Raw genomic sequence first — 14,051 nt, 5'->3', positions numbered from 1 at the left:
CTGGCGGCTTGTGGGGGTGCCCATCCACCTACTCTTTCTGCGTTTCTATAAGCGTGACAAGGAAGAGCTTTACCGGACCTATGATGCCTATTCCACCTTCTACCTGAATTCCAACGGCCTCATTTGTCGCCATCGCCTAGACAAACTGATGCCTTCACACTCACCCCCAACGCCCCTGAAGAAGCTGCTAGTGGGAGCCCTGGTGGCTCTGGGGCTGTCGGAGCCAGAACCCAACTTACACCTGTGTTCCAAGGGCTGATCAGGAACTGGGGCAGAGGCAGCATGGAAGACTTGCCTCGCACAAGAGGAGGAGGTGGAGGTGGCCAAAGACCTCAGGAGCCAGCTTCCTCCCCTCTTCTCTCTCCTCCTTTACTTTCCATCTCATGCTGTGTAAAGCTGCTGTGTAATTTAACTTGTAAATAATAATATCTAAGTGAATATATGAAAAAAAAAGATGATAACAGGAATAGAGAATATAAACCAAAAGAGAGAACCCAAAGACAAGGGACGGGATGATGCCAAAGTTGCTAGACTTGGAGATTAGAAGAACAGTGGTATATACCACTGACTGAATATCAGCAAGTGGACAAGAGTCATTCATATATTCATTAAGCAAATGAATTGAGCACCTGTTATGTGCTAACACTGTGGTAAGCGCTAGAGATGCAGCACTGAAGGAAGTAGGTGAACACTTGCCTGTTCGGAGTGCATATGCTGGTGGAGAAGGACTGACACAAAGGTCAGTTGTATAGCTTGTTGGAAGGTACTCCTGAGGACTCTAGAGAAAATAAAGCAGGGAATGCCAGGACGTCAGAAAGGTTTGCATTTCAAAAAGGATGGTCAGAGAAGGTGTCATGAGAAGGTGACATTTGAGCACAGATTTTAAAAATGAGGGGTGAGCAGCGGGAGTTTCTAGGGAAAGCTTTCCTGCCACAGTGCAAGTGCCCCAAGGCAAGAGCAACCTGGAGCACTTGAGGAGTGCAAGGAGGCCAGTGTAGTTGGAGCACAGCAAGCCAGGTTCAGGATGAGAAGGGCAGGTGGGAGAGGTAAGGTGGGTGTGGCAGGGCAGATCTGGAAGAGACCACCATTGTAAGGATTTGGCTTTTACTTTGAGGGAGATGGGGGAGTGGTGTTGGTGGGCTTTGAGTAGAGGAATGACACGATCTGACTTAGATACATGGCCATCGTAGCAGGAACCCATGGGTTCAGTACTCTACTGTTGTGTGTTGTTTTGTTTTGATTCAGCAGAATTCTGATTTGGAGATAGCTTAAAGAAAAATATTTGCATTACTGGAATCTTTGCCTTTCGAAGTTTTAAGAGGATTAATATTTTGGATAATTAAACATGGTTACATCTCCTTAAGAGTTCTGTGCCAACAAGTGCTTTGTCCCCTAGTGAGTATTCAAATGAGTAAAATACTCAATAAGCTTTTTTGCCTAATTGTGTTCTCAGTGAGTATTATTGCCCTATCTTTATATATAATGTATTCATGAATGTAATTTAAAGTGAAGAAACATGACGATAGCCAGTCTAGCACTAAATTATGGAATCATTCTCTGCTCACACAACATTTTCAACTGACAATATTAATGTGCTTTTTTAAATGAAATTGACTTATTTCCCAGGAATATTACTTGATCCTGTGTTTTGAATTTTGACAGACCATGTATTTTATGCCTCATAATCTAATTTGGTAGCTGAAGTGTTTTCATAAACAGGATTTTATTAAAAAGAAGGAAGAAAGGAATGAAAGAAGGAAACAGACTAAACCAGTGTTTCTTTAGTAAGAAATGATAATTAAATCCAGGTACTATTTGCACTTGGTTGGGTGTACACAGCTCACACTTTCTGGCAGGACCAGGAAATGCCTGTTTTAAATTCTTGAGGGATAAGAATCACTAGACCCTGCCCCAACTCTACTTATGGCTGAATCTAAGCAAAGCCCTGATTTTTGGTATACATAATTAGAGCTTAAGGAAAATAGAGATGCCTTGGTCATGTAATGAGCTCTGCTGTCAGAGTCCTTCCTCGCCAACTGTGGCCCTGGGTTATGCATGTAGGGCAATTCATAATGGAGATGGTCCATCCATGCTTAGGTAGGAAGTGAGCTTTCCTCTCCTAATAGCCCCCTGAGGTTGGCAGTCAGTCTTGAAGATTGCTCAGACATCTTCTCTTAACCTCAGTTTTACGTTTGTGGAATTTTTGTGTAAAGAGAAAGTAAAACATGGAGATATCTGTAAGGCTCTACAGTCAGCACAAAATAAAGTTGAAAACACTGCCTGAAATAACAATATTTATATTCATAATAGTTAAATTTTAAGTAAGGTGCTGTATACAAGGTGCTAAGAAGAATACGTACTCACAGTGAGAGATATCTGTCAGAATTTGGTAAATGAATGAACTGAGATGTGACCTTTCCCACCAGTGAATTCTGTTGAGGACCTGGGGGAAGCTATTCAGTCATTTGAATTGCATTGAAAACGAAGATGATTTTCAGTAGTCTGCTCAAATCACTGTTTTCAAAATACCAAAATAGCTGTTTTGAAACTGTTTAAATTGCTTGGGTCATAATGTGCTCTTTAAACAATTTGGGTATTGGAGTGCAGTCTGTAATATTGAGTGATTTGAGTAGAAACCACTAATGAAGATTTTATGAATTGTAAGAAGCTAATCTCCCACTTGTCAGTCCTTTACAATGATTTGCAGTGTTCAATATTTTTATGAGAACTTAAATTTGAAAAAATGAGATGCTGAAAAGGTGAAACAGCCCAATGAAATAGGAATAATTTTAGGGTATATTTTAATTTATATTTCCTTTTAAAGTTACACAAAGATCACAGGAAAGAATTTCCTGTTTGACTAATTTTCTTACAGAGACTGTGTGGGAATGTATATGGCCTACAGATCGAAAAAAGCAGGATCTATATTATGTTTTATCCAAAAATTGTTTTATAAGGATATAGCTATAAAATATCTAAAAAAAAATCAGTGGTGGACTATGAATCAGTATACACATATTTAAATAATGTATACCTTTGAAAGGTGCATCTGATGTTTAAAGCAAAGTAAACCTTCTCTAAAACTGGGTATGTTAATTTGAAATAATAAAGGAAGTTGAAGCGTAGATTCCATAATAAATTTAAAAGAATAGCCAGGTACAGCAGTTTTTCTGCTGTAGATTTATTTAAATTTAGTGAAACTCTACATATGGCATTTAACTTAGGACTTGGAAAAATACATGGTCTCCCACTGTTGAAGAATCTTTCGTAAGGGTATAAGATGTTTTTACATGATCATAAGCAAATATGATGAAGAAATGAGTTTGCATGTTAAATAATAATTTTTTTCATTTGAACTAGAATAAATTAAATTTTCTTTTTAAAAAATAAATTATTTAATTATGAAAACTGTAAGATGTATTAATTAAATTCTTGTTGAAAGTAACCTGTTTGGGGGTAATGTAATACCCCATGCTGGCAAGGTATGGTAAAACTCAGTGTACTCCTTCATTGCCATTGACACTGTCTATTGGTATAATCGTTTTTAAAGCAACATGGCAGTATGGAGGAAGAGTTATAAAGATTTCCTTATTCTTTGGCACTGTAATTCCACCCTTAGGAAATTATTCCAAGGAAATAATTCATTAGAGATGAAAAACTTATTGTAACATTGTCTATCATAGCAAAACATTGAAACCACTTAAGTGGCCTGTATTAGGAGATTGGTTTACTAAATTGTGGCACATCAACAAACCGTAATACTGTGCAATCATTAGAGTGTGAGACTGGAGAAACATAATTGCTGTAACCCAAATACCCTATACAGTATGATTACAATTATATTTAAAATACGTGAAAGGTAATACGTAAAAACGAAAATGTAAGTGTGATTATGTTCAACTTCGTATTTTTGTAAATTCTTAATGTTATGTGTTTAATTTTTTTAAAGGATGGAAAATAGCCTTCTTTTTATATCCTATGAAATGCATCAAAATTTTAAGAGCACATGTAGAGAAAAAACATAGGGACACCAAGTGGGGAAAGCCAGGGTTGGGGGGGTATGAATTGGGAGATCAGGATTGACATATATACACTAATACGTATTACTAAGAACCTGCTATATTAAAAAATAAATAAATAAAATTCAAAAAAAAATTTTAAGACCACAAAATTCAAAACAAGCACAAAGGACTTGGGGGGGGACGTTGGAAAATGGAAATTGTTATGTTTGTTTTATTAATAAGAAGTACGTGTTACTTTTCTTTTTAAGAATTACATGGATTATTTATCACGACTCTATGAGAGAGAAATTAAAGATTTCTTTGAAGTTGCAAAGATCAAGATGACTGGCACAACTAAAGAAAGCAAGAAGTTTGGTAAGCTTAGGCACCTCAGTCCCTTGTTTTCTATTCTATTAAAAATGGTTTTATTTTTATTTATGACAGATAATTCTGAGACTTTTTAGGCAAGGTGGAAGGAGATACAGTAGAATTAATGAAAGAGTGAATCTAATGCATTGGTTTAATTTATAGGTATTTCATAGAAAAAATATTTATGTCAGTAAATACGTTTTTTTACTAGTTAAAATTCTACAGTATGTGAATCTGATAGCAATTGTGTATTCATGCTATGTTTAAAAGTACAATTAGCCTCATATCCACAGCTGTGCAACCCATAGATATGGAGGACCACCTATGGGACTTGAGCATCCATGGATTTTGATATCCACAACGGGTGCTAGAACCAACCCTGCACAGTAACCAAGGGACAGCTGTGTATATTCATAGGAGAAGCAGTTGACCAGAAAACGAAGTGCAGTCTGGTAGAGAAAAGAACTAAACTAAGAGACACATGTTGAAAGTTCAGTTACTGATTTCCTAAAAGACCTTTCATAACAGTTGGAGGCAAGTCTGTGATCTCTTAAGTCATTGCTCTCCACAGGGAAGTGAAAGTGATTCCTGGCTTCTTACTTCTCACTGGCTATTTTGAATCAAAAAGAAGGTTTTAAGTGTTTTCTCCCCTGCCAAGGGGCTATAAAAATGTCACCAAAATTTCTCCTGTAATTATACCTTATTTTTCCAAAGAGATATTTTTGAAACAAGTTGGTTTTTGTTGCTTCTAAATATGTTAAAACAGACAAAAACATGATTTAAAAGGATAACCAGTGAAAGTATCAAGTTGTGAGGAAGTGATTTGCCGAGGCCACATTCTGCTCTTGCATGTACCCATCTCTGGACTTCCTTTTGGATGGAGTTCTGTGCCTACTCAAGTCAAAACCTGGCCTTAAATGGCTACAGTGTGTACTCAGTGTGTCTGCATAGCTCCCCTTTAGAACCATGAGTTTAGCATTTGCTTGTTGAAAGGAGCCTATGCCCTAAGCAACTTCCGTAATCAGGAGATAGGATTGAAATTGATAGCTCATCTTTCCATTCTTTTCTTTAGGAGAAAGAAGACTATCTTTAGTGGGTAATTTTTTCCATGATTCACTGGTTTGTGGTTTCATTTTTTAAATCCAACACTAATATATTGATGATACTAGTCCAGATTTTTAAAATGGTTTGAATCTGTGTACAAATATATTGATTACTTGTCTTTACTTTGGTAAAGACAGTGATAAGAATCTTGGGACAATAGGCTTTTGGAAACAGAAATGCTAACTCATCCTAAAGGTTAATTGTTCTTAAAAAGCAGTGTGTTTATATCCTTGTTAATGTTTCACCATGGGTATGTTACACTTTTTTTTTTTAGTAAATGACATATTAATACAGTTACATGTTTAATGTTTTCATTTAGTATATTTGTCACCACTTGTTAGTGAACCATTTTATTTTGAGAGAACTCTTCTACAGTGAAAACTGAAGTAAAAGAGAAATCTTTCTAAAATTATCTCCTCAGGAAGTTATTAATGCCGATATCATAATAGTTTATCAAGCCTAAGATTATCATTGAGATAAATGACATAATAGAAATCTAATTTAAACCAAGTACAGTAGTATCTTAATGGTATCATTGCATTAAACTGAAATGTTAAGTTTTTTCTTTTCTTACCCCTTGAGAAGTTCTTTAATTATCTTGTTAAAATTTTTTTAATTAACCTAATACAAGATAGAGAAGATACTTTTATAGTTTTAAAACAGTGTTAAAATTATATCTCTTCTATGTATCTATTAAATAATAAGGAATAGGAGAGTAATTTGTAACAGTTGATGTAATAGAAAAATTATAGTTTCTATTATTTTGATATTATCAGTTACAAGAGAAGAAAAACTAAATAATAAACAATTCAGAAGATAAAAACGGTTTTGTTCATCTTTGAAGATCTAACTTGTTAGTCAACATTTAAAAATAAATTTCAAGTTAAATACAAATGGCTTAAGAAGTTCTTAAATAGGTAGAATGTAAACTTTCTAAAGGTATCTTTTCAGTGATTTAAATTATGTTTAAATTAGTTTTTAGTAGTAATTATAATTAAAAGGGACACCTAAAATTTTAGGAAGATAACTTTTCAATGAATTAAAATTAAGTAATTATGAGTAAAATTTTAATTTGTTTTTGACTTGCTGTGAAAATGCTGGGTCACAGATACTAATAAGAGTAGGAAGTCAGATTGAATGTGTTTTGCATAAGGAAATTGTGTAGTCAATATATAGTCATGGAGATTCAGGGGAATTCTCTCTTTTTCAATCACTCTTGACTCAAGTCTTTAACATCTACTTAGTTCAAATAATTTAAAATAATGTTAAAATGCCAGTAAAGTACTTTTTCTTTGTGATAAGGTCTTTTTGTAGGTCTGCCTTTTTTGATCTGTAGGTTTACTTTGATATCCTCAAAGGTGTGAAATTCTCCCCGCAAGACTGATACTTTGGTGTTTTGTTTTCCCTTTGTATTCTACAGATGTACTTAATGAAAAGGCAGGAAAACGAAATTTAGTAATTATTTTTTAAATTGCTTGTTTTTTTTCCTTCTGCAGCTGAGATAGACACAGATACATATATTATTTAAGCCCATTAACATATATATTTACATAATTACTTCCTCATATTTGTAATTTAAAATTGATATCCCTGAAACATTTTTTCATTGTTTCTCCACTAAATTAAGAAATCTTGTTGATTCCAAAGGGAGTCTTGAATGCAAGACTGAATTCAGTCCTGACTGGAAGATTCATTCAATAAATGTTTATTAATTACCTATTATATAATAAGCACTGCTAGGTACTGAGAATCCAGCAATGAGCAAAGACCCTACCCTCTTGAAGCTATAGTCTAGCAGGAATTATTTAAAGATATTTAAAAGTTTACCAGCATATTGTTGCTTGTTGGTGATAATATACACTTTTTATGAGCCTCAAATGGGGCACTACTTGTAACTCTGTATTCTTTATTGACTACTAAAATATGTATGTGTGTGTGTATATATATATATATAGCATTAGGCTTTGCTCTGGAATTGGTGAACTTAGTAGAGTGACACCTTAAGGCCACCAGAAGGTACTATTCAGGATGGCCAGCTAGTAGCTCCAGCACATCCCTCCTTCCTTGCCACTTTAATGTCCAGCCTTACTTTTTCGTTTTCCCTTGAGCTTCGGGTAGCCAAGGCTGGGAAGATTCACATGTCTCTGGTGTGGCAAGTTACTAGTTCATACTTGGGATTTTGCCTTGAAGTTTGGCAGGAATAGTGACAATTGACACATTGTTTTCTATTTTTTAAATATTTCTAGATTAGAGTTATATTCTTTAATTTTCTGTCTCATTCCGTAATTTCTTTCTTTGCCCTTCAAATTAACTTCTAATTTGGGTTTAGAATGTTTCACGAGATGACCTCTACAATTGATCTAATAAATATTAGAGAGAGATTTTAGAGAAAAGAAATGCCAGATGACCCTAAAAGAGCTCCAGTTCCTGCATTAAACCTGTTCCCTCAGCTTTACCCTTCCATCTACCCATCTCCTAATAATTAGTATTTTATACATACCTTTCATTCTACGTGTTCACAAAGCCAGTTTAAGTTTCTTAGTAGTTCAGCTTGTTTTTCTAAAATGGTTTTAAAGCCCCACTCATATAATGTTCTGTCAGATGGAGTATACAATTATTTAGTACAGTGGAGATTCCTTTCAGGAGCTTTCAGTGAATACAAGAGTGTTAATGCATTTAAAGTCTAAATCTACAACTTCATTCTGATAAATTTTCACTGTATTAAATTATTTATTTGAACTCTGTTTTCTTCAAAAAACAAAACTTGAAAATACAGTCTTTAAATTTAAGTACATCAGCTCAATAAACTTAAAAAAAAATCATTTAAAAGTGTGGGGGAGGCTTACAGATGTAGATATTTTTACCTGAATATTTGCATAAAACAGTACATTAAAAGACTAGTAAAGTTTTTTCTCTCATAATTTTTCAAACAATAGCTGACCAACTAAACATATGTTGCATCTCTCGTTACTTGATGCTCATGGTTCTTTGCATGTGTCTTTTAAACTAGAGCTTTAACTTCCTCTTGTGCATGGTTTGTGCAAATTGCAGTTTATTAACTTGTCTTTGTCTTTGATGCTTGCAACCTAATCCATCACAGCTACACTGCCTCGAAAAGAAAGTGCTGTCAAACAGGAAACAGAGAGTGAGTATGCTTAGTGTATTAGTAGGTATTCTCAATGCATGTTTGTTTAATGTCTAGAAATTAGTTATTTTTCTTGAAAAAAGTTACACCAAAAATACTGATTTCTCTGACTTGCCAGGTATTGGTGAAAGAAAAGCAACATGACGGTAGTGGTATGACTACATCCAAGAAATACATAATATAGTTAAAAATATTTGGTGGGTAGTCAGAAATTTATGAAAAGTCTTAACCATTATACTTTTGTTTTCAGGCTCTGTTTAGAAACTATAAAAATTCTTGTACATATGGTCAGATTTTGCATAATGAAACCAAAGTTTATCTCTAATTGTCCTTATACCTTTTTATTACTTATTATATCATTTGTCCCTCCTGACCATGAGCAGATAATACAGGTTAGCTGAGAAATATTCAAGAAGAATAAAATGTTTTTATTGTTTAAATTTAATTCTAGTAAAAATATCACATTTTCTTGTAAATGTAATCTTTTAATACTTTTATGTATGTAGGATATTGTCCAGACATATTGTTCTCATTTTTCCCCAAGTGTACGGTAGATGCCTTTGTTTATACCTAAACTCACATGTCCCATATTAATATAGTTAATGATGGAGGAAACCTACACAAGCCTCTTAGGTAGCCTCATCCACCAGAGGGGAGACAGCAGAAGCAAGAAGAACTATAGTCCTACAGCCTGTGAAACAAAAACCACATTCACAGAAAGATAGACAAGATGAAAAGGCAGAGGGCTATGTACCAGATAAAGGAACAAGATAAAAGACCAGAAAAACAACTAAATGAAGTAGAGAGAAGAAACCTTCCAAAAAAGGAATTCAGAATAATGACAGTGAAGATAATCCAGGACCTCGGGAAAAAAATGGAGGCAAAGATCGAGAAGATGCAAGAAATGTTTAAGAAAGATCTAGAAGAATTAAAGAACAAACAGAGCTGAATGATACAATAACAAATGAAAAATACGCTAGAAGGAATCAAGAGCAGAATAACTGAGGCAGAAGAACAGATAAGTGACCTGGAACACAGAATGGTGGAATTCACTGCTATAGAACAGAATAAATAAAAAAGGATGAAAAGAAATGAAGACAGCCTAAGACACTTCTGGGACAACATTAAATGCAACAACTGTTCGCATTATAGGGGTCCCAGAAGGAGAAGAGAGACAGAAAGGATCCGAGAAAATATTTGAAGAGATTATAGTCAAAAACTTCCCTAACATGGGAAAGGAAATAGCCACCCAAGTCCAGGAAGCGCAGAGAGTCCCATACAGGATAAACCCAAGGAGAAACATGCCCGAGACACATAGTAATCAAATTGGCAAAAATTAAAGACAAAGAAAAATTATGGAAAGCAGCAAGGGAAAAACGACAAATAACAGACAAGGGAACTCCCATAAGGTTAACAGCTGATTTCTCAGCAGAAACTCTACAAGCCAGAAGGGAGTGGCATGATATACTTAAAGTAATGAAAGGGAAGAAACTACAACCAAGATTACTCTACCTGGCAAGGATCTCATTCAGATTCGATGGAGAAATCAAAAGCTTTACAGACACACAAAAGCTAAGAGAATTCAGCACCACCAAACCAGCTATATAGCAAATGCTAAAGGAACTTCTCTAAGTGGGAAACACAAGAGAAGAAAAGGACCTACAAAAACAAACCCAAAACAATTAAGAAACTGGTCATAGAAACATACATATCGATAATTACCTTAAATGTGAATGGATTAAATGCTCCAACCAAAAGACACAGGCTTGCTAAATGGATACAAAAACAAGACCCATATATATGCTGTCTACAAGAGACCCACTTGAGACCTAGGGACACATACAGACTGAAAGTGAGGGGATGGAAAAAGATATTCCATGCAAATGGAAATCAAAAGAAAGCTGGAGTAGCAATACTCATATCAGATGAAATAGACTTTAAAAATAATGAATGTTACAAGAGACAAGGAAGGACACTACATAATGATCAAGGGATGAATCCAAGAAGAAGATATAACAATTACATATGCACCCAGCAAAGGAGCACCTCGATACATAAGGCAACTACTAACAGCTATAAAAGAGGAAATCGACAGTAACACAATAATAGTGGGGGACTTTAACACCTCACTTACACCAATGGACAGATCATCCAAAATGAAAATAGATAGGGAAACAGAAGCTTTAAATGACACAATAGATCAGATAGATATAATTGATATTTATAGGACATTCCATCTGAAAACAGCAGATTACACTTTCTTCTCAAGTGCATATGGAACATTCTCCAGGGTAGATCACATCTTGGGTCACAAATCAAACCTCAGTAAATTTAAGAAAATTGAAATCATCAAGCATCTTTTCTGACCACAACGCTATGAGATTAGAAATGAATTACAGGGGAAAAAAAGTGAAAAACACAAACACATGGAGGCTAGACACTAAGTTACTAAATAACCAAGAGATCACTGAAGAAATCAAAGAGGCAATCAAAAAATACCTAGAGACAAATGACAATGAAAACACAACGATCCAAAACCTATGGGATTCAGCAAAAGCAGTTCTAAGGGGAAAGTTTATAGCTATACAGGCATACCTCAAGAAACAAGAAAAATCTCAAACAATGTAACCTTAAACCTAAAGGAAGTAGAGAAAGAAGAGCAAACAAAACTCAAAGTTACCAGAAGGAAAGAAATCATAAAGATCAGAGCAGTAATAAATAAAATAGAAACAAAGAAAACGATGGCAAAGATCAGTAAAACTAGAAGCTGGTTCTTTGAGAAGATAAAATTGATAAACCATTAGCCAGACTCATCAAGAAAAAGAGGGAGAGGACTCAAATAAAATTAGAAATTAAAAAGGAGAAGTTACAACAGACACCGCAGAAATACAAAGCATCCTAAGAGACTACTACCAGCAACTCTATGCCAATAAACTGGACAACCTGGAAGAAATGGACAAATTCTTAGAAAGGTATAACCTTCCAAGACTGAACCAGGAAGAAGTAGAAAATATGAACAGACCAATCACAAGTAATGGAATTGAAACTGTGATTAAAAATCTTCCAACAAACAAAAGTCCAGGACCAGATGGCTTCACAGGTGAATTCTATCAAACATTTAGAGAAGAGCTAACATCCATCCTTCTCAAACTCTTCCAAAAATTGCAGAGGAAGGAACACTCCCAAACTCATTCTGTGAGGCCACCATCACCCTGATACGAAAACCAGACAAAGATACTACAAAAAAAGGAAAACTACAAACCAATATCACTGATGAATTTAAATGCAAAAATCCTCAACAAAATACTAGGAAACAGAATCCAGCAACACATTAAAAGGATCATACACCATGATCAAGTGGGATTTATCCCAGGGATACAAGGATTCTTCAATATATGCAAATCAATCAATGTGATACACCATATTAACAAATTGAAGAATAAAAACCATATGATCAGTAGATGCAGAAAAAGCTTTTGACAAAATTCAACACCCATTTATGATAAAAACTCTCCAGAAAGTGGGCATAGAGGGAACCTACCTCAACATAATAAAGGCCATATACGACAAACCCACAGCAAACATCATTCTCAATGGTGAAAAACTGAAAGCATTTCCTCTAAGATCAGGAACAAGACAAGGATCTCCACTCTCACCGCTATTATTTAACATAGTTTTGGAAGTCCTAACCATGACAATCAGAGAAGAAAAAGAAATAAAAGGAATACAAATTGGAAAAGAAGAAGTAAAACTGTCACTGTTTGCAGATGACATGATACTATACATAGAGAATCCTAAAGATGCCACCAGAACACTACCAGAGCTAATCAATGAATTTGGTAAAGTTGCAGGATACAAAATTAATGCCCAGAAATCTCTTGCATTCCTATACACTAATGATGAAAAATCTGAAAGAGAAATTAAGGAAACACTCCCATTTACCATTGCAACACAAAGAATAAAATACCTAGGAATAAACCTTCCTAGGGAGGCAAAAGACCTGTGTGCAGAAAACTATAAGACACTGATGAAAGAAATTAAGGATGATACCAACAGATGGAGAGATATACTATGTTCTTGGATTGGAAGAATCAATATTGTGAAAATGACTATACTACCCAAAGCAATCTACAGATTCAGTGCAATCCCTATCAAATTACCAATTTCATTTTTTACGGAACTAAAACAAAAAAATCTTAAAATTTGTATGGAGACACAAAAGACCCCGAATAGCCAAAGCAGTCTTGAGGGCAAAAACCGGAGCTGGAGGAATCAGACTCCTTGACTTCAGACTATACTACAAAGCTACAGTAAACAAGACAATATGATACTGGCACAAAAACAGAAATATAGATCAATGGCACAGGATAGAAAGCCCAGAGATAAACCCATGCACCTATGGTCAACTCATCAATGACAAAGGAGGCAGGGATATGCAATGAAGGGAAGACAGTCTCTTCAATAAGTGGTACTGGGAAAACTGGACAGCTACATGTAAAAGAATGAAGTTAGAATACTCCCTAACACCATACACAAAAATAAACTCAAAATAGATTAAAGACCTAAACGTAAGACCGGACACTATAAAACTCTTAGAGGAAAACATAGGAAGAAGACTCCTTGACATAAATCACAGCAAGATCTTTTTTGATCCACCTCCTAGAGTAATGGAAATAAAAACATAAACAAATGGCATCTAATGAAACTTCAGAGCTTTTGCACAGCAAAGGAAACCATAATCAAGACCAAAAGGCAACCCTCAGAATGGGAGAAAATATTTGCAAACAAATCAACAGACAAAGGATTAATCTCCAAAATATATAAACAGCTCATGCAGCTCAATGTTAAAAAAACAAACAACCCAATCCAAAAATGGGCAGAAGACCTATATAGACATTTCTCCAAAGAAGACATACAGCTGGCCAAGAAGCACATGAAAAGCTGCTCAGCATCACTAATCATTAGGGAAATTCAAATCAAAAGTACAGTGAGTTATCACCTCACACCAGTTAGAATGGGCATCGTCAGAAAATCTACAAACAACAAATGCTGGAGCAGGTGTGGAGAAAAGGGAACCCTCTTGCACTGTTGGTGGGAATGTAAACTGATAGAGCCACTATGGAGAATAGTATGGAGGTTCCTTAAAAAACTAAAAATAGAATTACCATATGATCCAACAATCCCACTACTGGGCATATACCCAGAGAAAACCATAATTCAAAAAGACACATGCACCCCAATGTTCATTGCAGCACTATTTACAATAGCCAGGTCATGGAAGCAACCTAAATGCCCATCAACAGACGAATGGATAAAGAAGATGTGGTACATATATACAATGGAATATTACTCAGCCATAAAAAGGAACGAAATTGGGTCATTTGTTGAAACGTGGATGGATCTAGAGACTGTCATACAGAGTGAAGTAAGTC

General features: G+C 35.1%; 1 protein-coding gene across 3 annotated transcripts in view; it reads left to right on the top strand.

Annotated features, from left to right (window-relative positions):
- Positions 1-14,051, top strand: part of EXOC1 (exocyst complex component 1) — a 64,395-nt gene that overhangs the window by 34,487 nt on the left and 15,857 nt on the right. For all 3 annotated transcript variants that reach the window (XM_081227112.1, XM_081227111.1, XM_081227113.1), the window contains one exon: positions 4,271-4,376. In XM_081227112.1, coding sequence (XP_081083238.1) covers positions 4,271-4,376 — 106 coding nt within the window. The remainder of the gene's footprint in view (positions 1-4,270; positions 4,377-14,051) is intronic.

The sequence above is a fragment of the Mesoplodon bidens genome (genome assembly GCF_964165515.1).
Source record: "Mesoplodon bidens genome assembly, chromosome: 1".
NCBI lineage: Eukaryota > Metazoa > Chordata > Mammalia > Artiodactyla > Ziphiidae > Mesoplodon > Mesoplodon bidens.
The sequence above is the reverse complement of the archived record's forward strand: the minus strand, read 5'-3'. Positions and strand labels throughout refer to the sequence as shown.